Source organism: Callithrix jacchus, chromosome 21 (assembly GCF_049354715.1).
Source record: "Callithrix jacchus isolate 240 chromosome 21, calJac240_pri, whole genome shotgun sequence".
Lineage (NCBI taxonomy): Eukaryota > Metazoa > Chordata > Mammalia > Primates > Cebidae > Callithrix > Callithrix jacchus.
In genome coordinates this window covers 48,167,840-48,185,425 of record NC_133522.1, presented here as the reverse complement: position 1 = coordinate 48,185,425, position 17,586 = coordinate 48,167,840, and the positions used below count along the sequence as shown (strand labels likewise).

General features: G+C 51.4%; 2 protein-coding genes across 3 annotated transcripts in view; both read left to right on the top strand.

Annotated features, from left to right (window-relative positions):
• The window catches only part of TMPRSS3 (transmembrane serine protease 3), a 29,920-nt gene extending 27,899 nt beyond the window's left edge, over positions 1-2,021 (top strand). For both annotated transcript variants that reach the window (XM_002761447.5, XM_008986736.4), the window contains exon 13: positions 1,131-2,021. In XM_002761447.5, coding sequence (XP_002761493.1) covers positions 1,131-1,148 — 18 coding nt within the window. In that variant the 3' untranslated portion in view covers positions 1,149-2,021. The remainder of the gene's footprint in view (positions 1-1,130) is intronic.
• An 11,160-nt stretch (positions 2,022-13,181) lies between these two features.
• TFF1 (trefoil factor 1) lies at positions 13,182-17,317 on the top strand. The gene is made up of 3 exons (XM_008986735.5): positions 13,182-13,304; positions 16,278-16,430; positions 17,125-17,317. The coding sequence occupies exons 1-3, from the start codon at positions 13,229-13,231 to the stop codon at positions 17,139-17,141; spliced, it is 246 nt and encodes an 81-aa protein (XP_008984983.1). The 5' UTR covers positions 13,182-13,228; the 3' UTR covers positions 17,142-17,317.
• The last annotated feature ends 269 nt before the right edge of the window (positions 17,318-17,586 follow it).

Genomic DNA, 17,586 nt, shown 5'->3' with positions numbered 1-17,586 from the left:
ACTAACAAGGGCAGAGCGAGAGTCACATCAGACCCCCATGTGGCCCCAGCGTGACTGCACTGCAGAATCAACAGATCTCAGACTTAGAGGTGCCGAGGCCCCTTTGCTAACTGTGAAGATTGCCGGATGTTTCTCGGGAGTCTGATTGGGAGGTCTGGGGTGAAAATCCTGATGATTTTGTCACACGGGGGCTTCAGGGCACACTGAGAAACCCTGGGAGGGGGTTGGAGGTAGATTCCCCTGTTGTGGCAAAGCTGGGGTGCAGGAGTTTGACCGTGACGCTGGCTGGCTCCTGCCGTGCCTGGAGCCCCTGTTCCCTGCAGAATACCTTAGTCATCTGCTGCCTCCACACGCCAGTGCCTGCCTGCCTTCCTCCCTTCCTTCCTCCCTCCCTTCCTTCCTCCCTCCCTCCCTCCCACCCTTCCTTCCTTCCTTCCTTCCTTCCTTCCTTCCTTCCTTCCTTCCTTCCTTCCTTCCTTCCTTCCTTCCTTCCTTCTTTTTGAGACAGAGTCTTGCTCTTTTGCCAGGCTGGAGTGCAATGGCACTATCTCAGCTAACTGCAACCTCCACCTCCCGGGTTCAGGCGATCCTCCAGCCTGTCTTCTGAGTAGCTGGAGCTACAGGTATCCACCACCACACCTAGCTAACTGTTGTATTTTTAGTAGAGACGGAGTTTCACCATGTTGGCCAGGATGGTCTTAATCTCTTGACCTCGTGATCCGCCTGCCTCAGCCTCCCAAAGTGCTGGGATTGCAGGCGTGAGCCACTGTGCCCAGCCTCATCTTCATTTTCATCCAGCACTTTCCTCTATCTAGTTGGGGCTTAAAACAAAATTGTTCTGACTCAAACCAGAACTTAGGAACACAACGCCAAGGTTTGGAAGGTTCCTGTGGAAGTTGATGGGCTGTCGCAGGCGGAGATGTGTAGCTGGTGTATTGCCGGTCAGACGTTTTCATCCCTGCCCAGGATCCACTCAGAATGGCAGCCCCAGGAGGGGGCCAACCTTGTCTTCACTATGGAGAACAGCCCCACCATCCCTGTAGAGCAAAATGCAGGTGCCTGCTCGGTCACAATGTTGGACAGATGGCTGGAAGTGCTAAAAACAATAACACCTTTGTTTTCATTTTTAGAGGGACCTAAAAACCTGAAGAGGGACCCAAGTAGCCACCTGAGTTCCTGCGGTGATGAAGACAGCCTGGGCTTCCCCTGGACTCCCGTGTGGAACCTTGCACATGAGCAAACGCCCTCGGAACTCTGCATTCCGGCACCATGGCCGGCCCGAAACAGGCACCCTCCGTCTGATTCTAGCACAACCTTCCAGCTCCTTCCTTTTTCTTTTTCTGAGATGGGGTCTTGATCTGTCGCCCAGGCTGGAGTGCAGTGGGGCAATCTCTGCTCACTGCTGCCTCCGCCTCTGCGATCAAGCGATTCTCCTGTCTCAGCTTCCCAAGTAGATGCGACCACAGGCATGCACCACCGTGCCCAGCTAATTTTTGTATTTTTAGTAGAGACAGGGGTTTCACCATGTTGGCCAGGCCAGTCTCGAACTCCTGACCTCAAATGATCTGCCTGCCTCACCTCCCACAGTGCCGGGATTACAGGTGTGAGCCACCGCGCCTAGCCTCGAGCTCCTTTCTGATCTTCAGTAAGAACAAAAGCAGCAGCGGCTCGCACGTGTGGCCTTTCCCACCCGTCCGTTTGGTTTTCTCTCTAGGGCTCTTGCAAAATTCCTGACGAGATAAGCAGTTAGGTGACTTCACGTGCAAAGCCTCCAACAGCCACTCAGTAAAGACGCACCGGGTAGAACCGCGGCAGCTCGGTCACTGTAGGTGCAGCCGCCTGCGCGTTTTGATCCCTAGGACCAGAACCAAACCCACCCTTTCTACTTCCAAGACTCATCTTCGCACGCGGGGAACTTAATCTAGGAGTGACTCATTTAAGGCTTATTTTCATGATTTCTTTGTAGCATTTGGTGCTTGATGTATTATTGTCCCTGATTCCAAAGAACACCTGTTTTCTTCCCTCATTGTCTGGTGTGTCTGAGTGGATGCTGACTGGTCATGTGGATGGAAATCTTACGCTGAATTCCAGGGGCTCCATTACTGTCATCTGTCCTGTGCGCATTGTGGACATGGCATTCTTCTGCTGGAATGGGTGCTCAGCAGGTTAGCATCAGCTCATGTCATACACAAAACTCAAAAGCAGAACAAGACCAGGCATAGTAGTGGGAGTGAGCAGTGGCCAGAGGGAGTGAGTGGTGGCTGGAGGCTGTGAGACCTGGAAGGAGGGAGTGAGCGGTGGCCGGAGGGAGTGAGACCTGGAAGGAGGGAGTGAGCGGTGGCCGGAGGGAGTGAGCGGTGGCCAGAGAGAGTGAGCGGTGGCTGGAGGCTGTGAGACCTGGAAGGAGGGAGTGAGCAGTGGCCGGAGGGAGTGAGCGGTGGCCGGAGGGAGTGAGACCTGGAAGGAGGGAGTGAGCGGTGGCCGGAGGGAGTGAGCGGTGGCCAGAGAGAGTGAGCGGTGGCTGGAGGCTGTGAGACCCGGAAGGAGGGAGTGAGCGGTGGCTGGAGGGAGTGAGTGGTGGCCGGAGGGAGTGAGTGGTGGCCGGAGGGAGTGAGACCTGGATGGAGGGAGTGAGCAGTGGCTTGAGGGAGTGAGTGGTGGCTGAAGGTTGTGAGACCTGGATGGAGGGTGTGAGTGGTGGCTTGAGGGAGTGTACAGTGACTAGAGAGTGTGAGCGGTGACTAGATGGTATGAGAGGTGGCTGGATGGTGTGAGACCTGGACGGAGGGAGTGAGCGGTGGCTGAAGTGGTGTGGGCTGTGGCCAGAGGGAGTGAGCAGTGGCTGGGGGAATGAGCGGTGATCAGAGGATGTGGGACCTGGACAGAGGGTTTGAGCAGTGGCCAGAGAGTGTGGCCAGTGGTCAGGGTGAGTGGGTGGTTACTAGAGGGTGTGACCAGTCGCCAGAAGGAGTTGGCGGTGGCTGGAGGGTGTGAGCAGTGTTCGGAGGGAGCGGACAGTGTCTGGAGGGTGTGTGTGGTGGTCCGAGGGAGTCAGCCTTGGCCGCAGGAAGTGAGCCATGGCTGGAGGGTGTGAGCAGCAGCCAGAGGGTCACAGGAGTTGCTGAGATCTGTGGTTCCCTTCACATGTGCTGTGGCCACTTGCCAATCACTGTCTTCACCAGGAGCCTGAGATATATATGCTCTATCCTTGTGGATTTCCATGGATGCTTAGAAAAATATGTATTCTGTTACTGTCGGTGGAATGTCCTATAAATATCGATGAAGTGCTATTGCTTCATCAGTTCACATCTTCCAGGTCCTTGCTGATTTTATGTCTGTCTGTGTCTGTTGCTGTGAGGGAGTCTCGAAGTCTCTCACTCTAACTGTGGACGTATCTCTTCTTCCTTTCTGCTCTATCCATTTTCTTCTGTGTAATTTGGAGCTTTGCTGTTTGGTGAGGACTAATTCTTCTGAACATTTTAGATGGAAAATAGTTTTTAGAGCCAGGTAATTGTCACAACGCATTTGAGAATACGTACATCCCGTGTTTTCTCCTCCAGCCACGTTCAGCCTCTTTATCACACCATCCTTAGCGCAGGCTGAGGCAGGAAAGATCAGGCCCGTGGAGGTCTGGGCCTCAGAAGCGAACTTGCTGCTTTCGTTGGTCTTGGGAAATGTTTTTGCACAGTCTCCTTATGTGGAAAACTAAAAAAAGACGAAGGGTAGACCTGCAAAGGAGCTTTCTAAACATTCCATCCCCTTAATAAAGCCAAAATTTAAAAATAGAACATAATGGACAGATGAGTGGGCCTGAAACATTCTCTGCCACGTGCATTAAAGATGAGTGTCTCGCGGGGAGCCTGGCCGCGTTCAGCTCTCAGCTTGAGGGAACACAGCCACCCCTTCCTCTCCCGCTGAAGGAAGTATGTGAGGGTACAAACAAGGGAGAGCAGTGTGATAGAGAGATCCTTGGCTCTCCTCCAACATGTGTTTAAAAATGAAGTCATACATCTAACATGCCAGGCGACACCCTGGAGGACTGCTGAGCAGCACTGACCACAGCCACGCTTTCTGAGGACAGCGCCTGTGTGCCTTTGGGAGATGCCTCAGTGGTTCTCAAGCGGTGAGGAGGGCCCAAGAGGGAGGCAGTGCCACCCGAGAGCATGGGGAGTGAACCCAGGGTGGAACAGGAAGTCTGGGGGTCCAGGCTTTGCACCCAGAGTGCTCATGCAAATCAGGCATTCTCCTTAAGTCCCCCTTTCCAGAGTCCTCCTTTGTAACCTGTCTTAGCTAAATCTTAGGATTGTTAGGAGGATGAAGCAGGATCGTTGCTGGGAGGGACCATTTTGGATACTTGCTTTTGCCCAAACTTCTAGCAGCAAGTTGAATGACAAGAGTGGTGGCCAGGCGCGGTGGCTCACGCCTGTAATCCTGGCACTTTGGGAGGCCGAGGTGGGCAGATCATGCGGTCAAGAGATCGAGACCATTCTGGCCAACATGGTGAAACCCTGTCTCCACTATACAAAAATTAGCTGAGCGTGGGGGTGCGCACCTGTTGTCTCAGCTTCTTGGGAGGCTGAGGCAGGAGAATCGCTTGAACCTGGGAGGCAGAGGTTACCGTGAGCTGAGGTCCCGCCACTGCACTCCAGCCTGGTGGCAGGGTGAGACTCCATCTAAAAACACAAAGTGGTATAAACATCTTCAGTGTCTTCTGCAGGTGTGAAGTGTGCACAGAGGTGGAAGTCTGACGGCCCCTCAGACAGGCAGCAGAGGTCACACCTGTTGTCAGGGCTCTGTCCTCCAAACACACAGCACAGCAGGCGTGGGGGCAAAACCCTGCAAGTGCCGCGGCAAGGGTCTGAAGCCTCAGTCTGTTCCCATATAAATACTGATTTAGAAAAGAATTAGAAATGTAGGCACATAGTTATTCCTTTATATAATCATGTATAAGTTTAAAGTTCCTCACTTATAAAAGATACACTCAGTATAACCTTTAATTTTACTAACGACTATCAGGTTATGAAGCATGGAACTGGTGATCCTAAGGCAGGATGCTCTAAGCCCTCTGTGACGCCGCCTAAGGGCTGCTGGAGGGCGCCTCGGCTGTGTGGCAGTGCCAGCGCTGGGAAAGCACCCGCTGTTTAGCCAGCTAGGGAAGGAGACGTCCAAAATGGCCGAGACATCTCCTTTCTGGGCAAGTCTGGAGAAAACACCGCTTCTCCAAGCTCTTGCGGTTGGCCTGATGCCTGTCGGGGAGGCCCACAGACATCGGGGGTTCCCTGTCTCTATGTGACGCTGTGCCTCAGCAGTAGTGTTCCGTGTCCACTCTCACACTCTGCTTCTGCACCTGGTTTCTCTTTCTCTCAGAAGATAAGAATTAACAATAGTAACATAATCTTAATGTCCTTGACATTTCTGACAAATACGCAAAGAGCACTGACACGTTAGGTTTTTCTCCTCACCTCGGCTACTTGAAAGTGCTGGGCCCCTGTCTCCAGGACACGAGATTTACCTGACACTGTCACTGACCACGGTTACCTCACCCGACCTTCCCTGCCCCCTGCGTTATACTGGATGAAAGTCAGAGCGTCCAGGCACCCGGGGCCACTGCAGGTCTCCACACTGTGGTTGGCAGTGGACCCCGAGCCCAAACTCTCTTTTCTCTATCTCTGGGTCTGTGTCTTTTATTTCTACAGTTTCTCATCTCTGCACCAGCAGGGAGGGGCTCACAGAACCCTGCAGGGCTGGACCCTACAGCAGGGACACAGAGACTCAGATAAAGGCATGACTGATGAGATAGGACGCACCCAGGCGGCGCAATACACATACATCCCCCACCGACGGATGATGGATGTAGATGACGGGCGTGGATGACGGACGTGGTCAGGCTGTCCTGGCCTTCAGAGCCCTGTGCTCTGTACATATATTTAGAAGAAGTAATTTACAACAGAAGACATGGTTACAAGGTATAAAAATAGAAATAAAGTATCTTAGAATAGAATAGAAACAGAGTGTCTTTAGAGATGATCAAATCCTGGGCCTTTGTCCAGCAAACAAAAGTCTTCCTCTTGGTCAATCACGATGGCTCATGAAACCAGTGGAGACTCTGGCCTCTGCTTCACCATGTGTTTATCTCTGGGACTCATAGAGTATCACGGTGAGACCAGGCCTTGGAGTCACCAGGGATGAGTCACCACCATCCTTGGGACGTTCTCCTTGCAGATAATTCGTAGTTCTTGACCTTCCCTCAGTAGAAGCAGGGACTGTTCATCATCAGTCCCACACAACATCCTCACATCTGAAATAAAAACGTCACCACACATTTATGTCTTGGGTAGACATGAGTTGACTATATCCGGGGCTATATCCAGGGTTCAGGCCAGGGCAGTGGCAGGACGGCCAGAGGGAATACGTGGGTCATGGGAGGAGGGGTCTGTGGGCTGCACCAGCCAGTGCATGACCAGGACAGGGGCAGTGTCCAAGGTGGCAAAGCTCCAGCAGTGCCTGCGGGTGGGAGGGAGGAAGGGACATGGTGTCGAGGAACAGGGCTGGCCCAGTCCACTCTCTGCAGGGACTCGGTGGCAATGAATGGGAATCTGCAGTGTCCATGCTACCCCAGGCTGAAACCTTGGCGAGGAGTCAGCAGCTTAACTCCGGAGTCACCCGCTGGGAGGAGCAGGACTGCGCTCTAGCCTGGTGGGGGCTGTGCCTGAGTAGTGGCAGTTCCAGTAACTGCAGCATCGGGGGTGGCTGGAAAGGAGGGCGTGCACTTGTGTCGAACTGAGACAGACCTGTGTAGAATCCTAAACACAGGAAAACCGCTTTGTGTGAAGATGTCCATCAAAAGAAACCTTCCTTAATAGTGAAAAGTTGTGAGCAACCTAAACGACCAATAATAGAATTACTATTTTTTCCTTCAGCTTTTATTTTAAGTTCTGGGGTGCATGGGTAGGATGTGCAGGTTGTCACATAAGTAAGCCTGTGTCACAGTGGTTTGCTGCATAGATCAACCCCTCACCCAGGTATGAAGCCCAACTTCCATTAGCTTTTCTTCCTGACGCTCTCCCTCAGCCCACCCCACCCCCCTCCACAGACTCCAGTGTGTGCTGTTCCCCACGATGTGTCGATGTGTTCTCATCATTCAGCTCCCACTTATAAGTGAAAACATTTGGTGTTTGGTTTTCTGTTCCTGTGTTAGTTTGCTGAGGACGACGGCTTCTAGCTCCATCCATGTCCCTGCAAAGCACATGATCTCATTCCTTTTAATGGCTGCATATGGTGTAGGTGTAGGATATTTTCTTTATCCAGTCTATCACTGATGGGCATTTGAGTTGATTCCATGTCCTTGCTGTTGTGAACATACACAATAAACATACACATGTATGTGCTTTATAATAGATTGATTTACATACACATGTATGTGCTTTATAATAGATTGATTTACATACACGTGTGTGTGCTTTATAATAGATTAATTTACATACACATGTGTGTGCTTTATAATAGATTGATTTACATACACGTGTGTGTGCTTTATAATAGATTGATTTACATTTGAATATATACCCAGTAATGGGATTGCTGGGTTAAATAATATTTCTGCTTCTGGGTCTTTGAGGAATTGCCACACTGTGTTCCACAATGGCTGAACTAATGTACATTCCCATCAACAGTGTAAAACATCCCTTTTTCTCTGCGATCTCTCCAGCATCTGCTGTTTCCTGACTTTTTAATAATTGCCGTTCTGACCAGCCTGAGATGCTGTCTCACTGTGGTTGTGATTTGCATTTCTCTAATGACCAGTGATGTTGAGCTTTCTTCACGTTTGTTGGGCACATAAATGTCTTTTTTTTTTTTGAGATGGAGTTTCACTCTTGTTACCCAGGCTGGAGTGTAATGGCGTGATCTTGGCTCACCACAACCTCCGCCTCCTGGGTTCAGGCAATTTTCCTGCCTCAGCCTCCCAAGTAGCTGGGACTACAGGTGTGTACCACCGTGCCAGCTAATTTTTGTATTTTTAGTAGAGACAGGGTTTCACCTTGTTGACCAGGATGGTCTCGATCTCTTGACCTCGTGATCCACCTGCCTCGGCCTCCCAAAGTGCTGGGATTACAGGCGTGAACCACCGCGCCCAGCCATGTCTTCTTTTGAGAAGTGTCTGTTCATGTCCTTTGCCCACTTTTTAATGGGTTTTTTTTCTCATAAATTTGTTTACATTGCCTTAGACTGCATATGAGACCTTTGTCAGACAGATAGATTGCAAAAGCTTTCTCCCATTCCGTAGAGTGCCTGTTTGCTCTGATCATAGTTTCTTTTGCTGTGCAGAAACTCCTTAACTCGATCCCAGTGTCAATCTTTACTTTTGTTGCAATTGTTTTTGGCATTTTCATCGTGAAAACTTTGCCGACGCCTGTGTTCTGAATGGTATTGCCTAGATTTTCTTCTAGGGTTTTTATAGTTTTGGGTTTTACATTTAAATCTTTACATTTAGCCACCTTGAGTTAATTTTTGTATAAAGTGTAAGGAAGGAGTTCAGTTTCAATTTTCTGCATATGGCTAGCCAGTTCTCCCAGCACCATGTATTAAATAGGGAATCTTTTCCCCTTTGCTTCTGTCAAATTTGTCTCTTCGACATTTGATGTGAGTGAGGTCTCACTCCCAGTTCTCAGTTCCTTGGAGGCCATGGTTATGCTTTCTTGGTTTTTGGAGCCACGACCATGGAAGGGCTGCTCTGCCTTGCTGTGCCCCCCTGAACAGGAAGGGTGGTGGGAGCTGCAGCAGGTGGCTGTGAGGGGCAGGGAGCACGGAGAGGAGGGGTGGCGGCCATTTTACCATCGATGGGGCCAGATATGTTCTCCTCCCTCCATGGGCATGTCTGCACCTCACTGGTTTGTACTGAGTGAACCTTTGAGATTTGCTGGGTGGGATGAGGAGGAATCAAAGGGCAGGAATGGGCAGCTTCTCCCAGCAGGTGCTAAAATCTAAGAGATTACAGGCCTCTCACACCACGACTTTAGACCTGTGTTTAACTTCAGGGAAGGTGTGAGGACACAGGTCACGGGGCAAGTGTATCATGGGGCATGGCCTGCAGAGAGAACCCCAAAGTTAAACACCTGGCTCTATCTCTTACTCACTGAGTCATCAACTAGGGAAGGTAGGGGAACTCCTCTCTGTCTCTCTCTTTGGGGAGAGCTAAATCAGTGCATTTTATCTGGAAGCATCCGGTATTTTTCCATTGTAAAAGTTAATTATGCTCACAGTGGAGATATTTCAGCAAATAGGAAGTCAGGATCCAAGGAAAAAGACACAACTGAAACTTGAGCACTCACCGACGCCCACTGGTACATTTTATTTTTGTCTGCTTTTTTCTACTGAGTGGTTTGTTAACTTTTGTATCCTGTTCTTTTTGGTTTAACACTGAAGCATGAAAATACTCCATGTTATTACACGTTCCACAGAAATATGCTAGTGAGGGTTCCATAATATTTCCTCATGTAGCGAAACTAACATTTAGTTAATAATTCCTCATATTACAATTTTTCTTTATGAACTAAGATTTTTTTTGATGAACACCTTCATGCAAAGTGATTTTTCCCAGGCATAGGATTCTTTCATTAGAACACCCACCAACATGGTCTGTGGACATACCACCCTGAATGCATCTGATCTTGTCTGATCTCTGAAGCTAAGCAGAGTCTGGCCTAGTTAGGACTTGGATGGGAGAACATTTACGAATGTAGATTTACTGGCTCTAAGAGTGGACTTTCCCTCAGACTCTTGATACAAAGTATCATGTTAATTTCCAAAAAGGTGACACTGATTTCCACTTTCTGTGTCTGTAGGTATCTGTTTCTTCCAGAGGAAGATGTGTGACCTTATTGGACCCATTGTGAGACCTGCATGGGCCCAGACTCCCCCTGTCACCTCCAACCCACAAGCTGCACCCTTTGGTGAACGACCATGGGGTCTGGGTCTCTGAATGGTGTCACTTCAGAGCTAATATGCAATGCACTCAGAGTCTCAATACTTTCCTCTTCCCAGTGCAGAGTCACTCTAGTTGTGCTAATTTCCTGGGGTTGTTGTCTAAAGTCCCACAGACTGAGTGGCTCAAACAGCAGAGGTGGATTCCTGCACAGTTCTGGGGACCTGGGGTCTGAAATCAGGGTGCCTGGGAGGATGCACATAGCATGTCATTTTACACCAGAGAGTTGAGCATTTATGGATTTTGACATCCTCAGGGGGTCCCGAAACCGGTCCCCAGTGAGAAGTGAATCCCCACCTGTGGAGGTCTGTGCTCCAGACCCTGGCTTACTGACGGGTGAATGAATGCACTCTCACACCTATTTCAGTGATTCAAGTGGGCTAGGGATGCTCATCGGCTGCTTTCAGAGGACAACAGCCACCAATCGACCAAGACCCCCTGTCCCGTCCTCATATTTTTTCAGTAAAGATTTCATAACAGAGGTTCTAAGTCAACACGCTTGTGATAATTAACATGGTTTAAAGAATGGTTTTATGAATGATAAAAGCTTTAGGTTTTGGGGCCCAGAGTGAACACTGTTAGCGGTAATTCACCTTTGATTTCCCCCTGAGAGGCCCATCAGCACGAAGCTTACATGAGTAAACAGAGCCGAGACAAAGGGATGTGTGGTGAGCAGGATGAACTGCGAAGGCCTCTTATCATGTCTGCTCTTCCCTAATCTAATGTAAATGAGCTGGCTGCCTTTAGCCTGTCCCAGTACAACCTTTTGGCCTTCCAAAAGGTTTGAGACTATCATCTCTAGCTTTCCCTAATATTTTCCTAATATTTTGCCAGCCACCCCGAGTGGATTCCAATAACTCAGGGGTACCAAGGGACGACTGCATTGCTTTTTAATTTCATTTTCCCTTTTCTTTGCTAATAAACATTGATTTTGCTTTTCTTTCTCTCCCTCCTTTCCTTCCTTTTTTCTTTCCCTGTTTCCAGCTGCTGCAAACAATACTAAAAAGAGCATCTTTGCCTGTGTTTTCTTCTGCCCAATCATGAACACGTTGCTGGGGTAAGAGACCCAGCCTGGAACCAGAAGAGTTTGCCGAGCTATAAAATCTGCGTGGCTTAAACCTCACCAAACACTGCCCACCTTTTCACCACATGACTGTGCAATTTACATCCCATTTCCAAGAGCCCTCATTGTGATTCGAGAAATTAGAGCAGGGAAAACCACTGTCACCATGAGCATCACCCCAGGCCTGGTGCCCCCGTTCTGTCTTCAGTAAACTTAAGCCGCCCACAGAGGACTCTGAGCCTTGGCCCCTCCCTGGGTCCTGCGGTCAGGCCTCTGCAGAGACCCCGGTGCAGGAGTGGCAGCCCCAGAAGGAGGGGCTGCGTCCTGGGGTGGAGCAAAGAGGAACATGGCAGCCCCCATTCTGGCTCAGGCTCCTCTCCCAGAGGGCTGCAGAAATGTACTGACTAGGTCACCCAGGAAAAAAACGTGCCTTTGTGAGGCTAGCATGCCTTTTCCTCAGGGTCTAACCTCTCACTGAAGAAAAATGTTTCTCGAAATGTCCATTTATTCATTCAGTTCTTCAGCAGCTGTTTCTTGAATGTCAATTGAAGCCGCTGTTCTAGGGTTTGGGGCCATCTCAATGAACTAAGGGATGAGAACCCCTGCAGAGGAATGCAATGAGTAAATAACAAACAGAATGTGTCAGTCATTTGTTTCATCCACCAGGAGGTAATAAGAGCTACCGGGGGCGGTGGGGGGGGGAGGAGCCTTAAGCAGGGAGTGGAGGGAGGCATGGTACAGGGGAGCGGGAGGCTGTCCTTTAAAATACAGGAGTCCAGGGTACCAACTGGGGAGGTGTGGGAGGAGGAGAGAGTCCAGGGACCAACTGGGGAGGCATGGGAGGAGGAGGGAGTCCAGGGGACCAACTGGGGAGGCATAGGAGGGGGAGGGATTCCAGGGGACTAATTGGGGAGGGAGCCCCATAGACACAGGGGAGTGAGCTACGTTCACGTTGTCAGTTTTTGATGGCAGTTCTTGTGTATAATTGTTCCCCCCCCCATATCACCCCTCCCAGAAGGAGTCTCAATCTGTCGCTCAGGCTGGAGGGCAGTGGTGCAATCATGGCTCCCAGCAACCTCCACTCCTGGGTTCAAGTGATTCTCTTGACCCAGCCTCTGGAATAGCTGGGATTATAGGCACCCGCCACCACGCCAGGCCAATTTTTGTACTTTTAGTAGGGACAGGGTTTCAGCATGTTGGCCAGGCTGGTCTTGAACTCCTGACCTCAAATGATCCGCCTGCCTCACCCTCCCAAAGTGCTGGGATTATAGGCGTGAGCCTCTGCGCCTGAGCTACGGTTTCGTTATTAAAACAATTCCACTGTGAAGGGGAAAAGAACAGAAAAGAAAGAATTAGTTTAGATAAATAAGTGAAAACGTGCTCGCAGTTCCTTGACTTAGGCTGCGGAACGGTTGCCGGTGGCTGCTGTCCTCGGGAGCCCGAGCAGGAGCTGTTTTGAGGCCCTCGAGGGCTTTGCTCATGCAAATCAGCCGTGGAAATGTCTAACTGGACAACAGCCGTGAGGAAAGACGCAGTTCGAAGCCCCAGATCCCCGGGGGGCGGAGGGAAAGAGGAAGGAACAAGCCTTTTATTTCCCTTCTTGTCTTGTTCAGACACAGCTGTCTTATCCCAGACTTGGATTTCAAACTAGTGGAAGACCGCTCACATGCCCACTTGAGTTTGAGAGCAGAGCAGACAGAATGGGCTTCATCAGCTCCTTCTTATCCCTCTGCCAGGTCACGGCAGCCACCCTGTGAGCCGCTGTTGTCACGGCTGAGCCCATCTCTGCTCCTCTCTATGAATCACTTCTGCAGTGAGTGCGATGTTTACCCTGCAGGGAGGGCCTCTCACGTACAGGTAGGACCGGGATTAAGGTCAGGTTGGAGGAGACTCCCACGGGAGAAGAGGCACTTTCTGGATCTCAGATCCCTCAGCCAAGATGACCTCACCGCGTGTCATCCCTCTCTATCAGCAAATCCGTCACTGTGGCTTGACCGAGTCTAGGAAACACCTTTTATAAAATCAGTGGAGATTATCATCTCGAAGGGTCTCGGGACCTCCTTGGGCAAACGTTATCTAACGCTCTATAAGCAAACAGAGCCCGCCCTATAAAATCCAGGGCTCCGATGGCATCTCATCCCTGACTCGTGGTCGTCTTTGGAGCAGAGGAGGCAACGGCTCCCATGGAATACAAGGTGATCTGTGCCCTGGTCCTGGTCTCCGTGCTGGCCCTCAGCACCCTGGTCGAGACCCAGTCAGGTAAGGCACACTTCTTCCTGCTCTGCAGGGCACAGCCAGGGCAGGCAAACTCCGCCAGAGCCACTGTTTTACATGCATATTTTTGAGCACCTGTTTCGTGCCAGGTGCTGTTCTAGGCCCTTAAAAATATATCCCATTTTACAGGATCCGCAAAACCAGTAGAGAATAATGCAGGGTGGCAGGGCCCCGGGAGGCCTTCGAGAAGCATTGCGAGGAGGGTTCTTCCCTTGGCCAGGCTGTTTTCCATGTTGGGAAGAATATAAAATGCACCCAAGTGTCATGTTTCAAAGAGGAAATGTAGGCATGGGGTCTCAGAATAGTACTTCAGAGTGTTCAAGCCAACATCTCCCCCAGGGTTGGACCCTCCCAAGGCCCACCCAGAGAGACCCAGATGCTCCTCCCAGCAATGGCCAACTGGGAGACCCTCTCCCATAGGGTCCTGGGCTCCCCTGGGATCCACGCTCTGGGAGTCAAAGCCACCTCTCCCATGGGTGCGTGACTCGCAATGCCTATTGCCTGGCGTCGTCCAGCGAATCGGCTGCCCTGGGGAGTGGAGGAGGAGCTGGCGTCGTCCAGTGGATCGGCTGCCCTGGGGAGTGGAGGAGGAGGCTGCTCTTGCGTCCTTGGCAAGTGTGTGCATCTCAGCTCCGTTACCTGCAGAATGGAGCAAGTCTGCCCTAGGCTGTCATGGGAATGCGATTTGGCAGTGCCTGTGACTTGTGCTTTGCCAGCGGCAGGGAGCTAAATAAGTATCTGTTGTTGTTAGACACAGTTTCAAGGTGGGGGCAGGAGGAAGGGCTTTCCACGTTTCCAAAGCAAGGGTTTCCAGAGAGGTCTGAACAGGGGGTGCCCAGTGGTGGTGTCCGTGCTCCAATGCCCTCTGGCTACCTTCTGATCAATGCCCTGGGGTACCGGGCCCAAGGGGAGGGCTTGGGCAGCATGGAAGAAGAGATGGCATCAGGCAGCCATGGGAAGCCCCCCAAGCCCACGGCAGGGAGCAGGGGAGCCTCAGAACCCGAGAGGGGAAGTGGCCTTTTGTGCAGGATCAAGGGGGTGGGGTCCCATGCTGGCTGCCTGCCAGGCCCATCTGCCTCCGCCCTTGCCCCCAGCCCTGCCCCCAGCCCTGTCCCCTGTGCTGTGGGATCGCAGAGGCCGTGGCAAACTCTTCTCCCCGTCTCCCCCCACGCCCTCTGGCCCAGGCTCAGAGCTTCTTTGTGGATCACTCAGGTCCACGATCTGTTATAACAGAAATCCAGAATACAATTTAGTGCATTCATGTGTGGAAACCATTTCCATTTATTTCCATCACACGACAAAGTGGGTGGGCAAGACAGCGTGTGGGAAGCAGAGCGCCAGGGCTGGAAATCCTCCCTGCGGAGAAGCCCCCTCCGGGGTGCTGATCCTCCCCCCATAGCACCTCTCTGGACCCCCACAACCTCCTCGGGGTGGGTGACGATCACTTTTGCCTCATGATGGAGCCAGATCTCAGAAGGGCAAGGTTCTTGCAGAAGCCACTGGGCAGTGGGAAGTGGACCTGGATCCTTCCCAGCAAGCCAGGAACACCTTTTCCAAAGAGAGCATGAGGCAGCCGCAGATACCAAAGCAGACAAGAGAGCAGCCCTGCCTGGCCTCCACTGGGGCGTCCTCACCTGAGTCAGTGTGGCCAGACTGAGCTCCTCCCCCTCCTATGCCCCAAGACAGGGACAGGGACAGAGATGACAGGGACAGGGACAGGGACAGGGAGGGTGTTCTGGGCTCCTCTTTCATCCCTGCTGCAGGCTGTCAACAGCCAGATCCTAACAGGTTGCCTCTGAGACCTTTGACTCCACCGAGCTCAGAGCCTGAAGCTGTTGTGTTAGAATCTCTGTAAGATCCTGGATGGCCCCCAGCCGGCCACGCCCATCCACATGTCTTCCCCTCTAGACTCCCTTCCTCACTGCCCCGCTTCAAGCTGTTTAACAGCTCAGTCCTTGTGGTCGGCTCCTCCCAGACCACCCCACCCCACCCTCTCACCTTACCTACCATGGCTTCCAGCTCCTGATCACACCTGGGTCTCTCCAACGGCCTTTGCACATGTGGCTCCATCTCCACCTGGTGAACCTCCTCCTGCAGGGAGCTCCCCCTGCTTTGTTCAGCCTGCTTGTCATTGGCCCCTCCTGGGAACACCCCCCACCCCCCGCCGTGGTTACCCTGGGTACCCCGGATGATGACCTTGCGTTCTCTCTCACATTTTCTTGGCTTTCTCCTCCATCAGATCCTTAGACTTTTTTTTTTTTTTGAGATGGAGTCTTGTTCTGTTGCTCAGACTGGAGTGCAGTGGCATGATCTCGGCTCAGTGCAACCTCCCAGGTTCAAGTGATTCTCCTGCCTCAGCCTCCCAAGTAGCTGGGATTACAGATGTGCGCCACCATGCCTGGCTAATGTTTTGTATTTTCAGTAAAGATTGGGTTTCACAATGTTGGCCAGGCTGGTCTTGAACTCCTGACCTCAAGTGATCCACCCGCCTCAGCCTCCCAAAGTGCTGGGATTACAGGCGTGAGCCACCTCGCCTGGCTCAGATCCTTAGACTCATAACAACTTCTCTCGTTTGAATTTCGGGGTCCCTCTCGCCCGGCACAGTGCCTGGCTTTTGCCATGCTAGCTCCTGCTTCTCATGCACACAAATGGTGCTCAGTAAATACTGAGGTACTGAGTAAAATTTAATAATCATTTGTTGAAACTGAAGAGTGAATACATAAGTGACCCAGGAAGATGCAAAGTCCACAACCCTGGGCGCCTTGCATTTCCCTGAGCGGAATGTTTGCACACAAGGACGTGAGGACCAGGTCTCCCTCTCGTGTCCTGAGGGTTTTACATCTGCGTCACCTGACGGTTGCTGATGTCATTGAGAAGGAAGCTGGACCTGTGTGTGTAAGATAACCTCAAGGAACTCAGCCCACACCTTACCTTTGCTTCTTACCTGCTCGCTTTTAGAGACGTGTGCAATGGCCCCCCAGGAAAGAAAGAATTGTGGTTTTCCTGGTGTCACGGCCTCCCAGTGTGCAAGTAAGGGCTGCTGTTTTGATGACACCATTCTTGGAGTCCCCTGGTGCTTCACTCCTAAGACCATCGACGTCCCTTCAGAAGGTACGGCCTTTTTACACCATGCTGGGGTCTGAAGATTTAGAATTAGTTAGAAAAACCACATGAGACCACAAAGGCTCTGATCAGCATCACCAGCTGCGCCTTTACCTGGAGCTTCGGCGGCAGGGAGTGGCGCAGTGGGGTAGCCTGAGTCAGGCTGCATTCAGGTCCGGGGATAGAAAGGCAGGGCTGAGGGGCTGGGGAGGACCCGACTTTCCCCCGCTTCCCTTTACCTCTCTAACCAAAAGCCCGTGAAGAGACACGGTTGGTTACGCTTTTTAGCTTGCCTGGGATAGAGGGGAAGGCAGGAAACCTGAAGACAGTTCATGTTTTCTTTTTTGAGGGGACAGAGTCTCACTCTGTTGTCCTGGAGCTGGAGTGCAGTGGTGTGATCTCAGCTCACCGCAACCTCCACCTCCTGAGTTCAAGTGATTCTCCTGTCTCAGCCTCCTGAGTAGCTGGGCTAACGGGCACGTGTCACTGTGCCCAGCTATTTTATTTTTATTTTTATTTTTTTGCGTTTTTACTAGAGACGGGGATAACAGGCATGAGCCACCGTGCCTGGCTGACAGTTCATGTTTTCTAAAGAATGTGCCTGTTGGTACTTTTAACTAAAAACTCTGTAATCATTTAAATGTGAAAGAAAATATTTATCCTCACTAAAGCATGTCTTCCTCCCTCCCCCTCACCCCCGTAGATGAGTGTGAATTTTAGACATTTCTGCGGGGATCTGCCTGCATCCTGACGCGGTGGTTAGTCCCAGAGCTTGGCTGCCACCTCCACGGGACACCTCAGACACGCTCCGGAAGCCGTGCCTCGATCCTGACAGATTGACTACCCTGACTTTGACTACTCAAAATGGGCCTGAAAATTAAAAGAGACTGATGTTATTCTGTGCTTTTCAATCTTTTAAGAATATGAATGATTTTCCTGTCTTTGAAGGTGAAGCGCGGCCTTTCGCCCTGGCCTCTGGCGTTGGGTTATGTGTCTTCTGGGCTGCCTGAGCACGGGACAGGCGTGGGTAGCGGAGTGTGGGAAGTGGGGACGGTGGGGCGTGCAGGAGATGCCTGGCTCTTAGCGCTCAGTGCTGATGCCCGAGGACCAGATCTCAGGCTCCTGTGAAAGCGCAGAGTCCCCCAGAAGCAGCAAGTCTGAGCCA

Excerpts from the sequence above, each read along its gene's own strand:
- TFF1 (XM_008986735.5), top strand. The coding sequence starts at position 13,229 with ATGGAATACAAGGTGATCTGTGCCCTGGTCCTGGTCTCCGTGCTGGCC. Across the intron at positions 13,305-16,277 it reads CCTGGTCGAGACCCAGTCAG|AGACGTGTGCAATGGCCCCC; the intron begins GTAAGGCACACT and ends GCTCGCTTTTAG.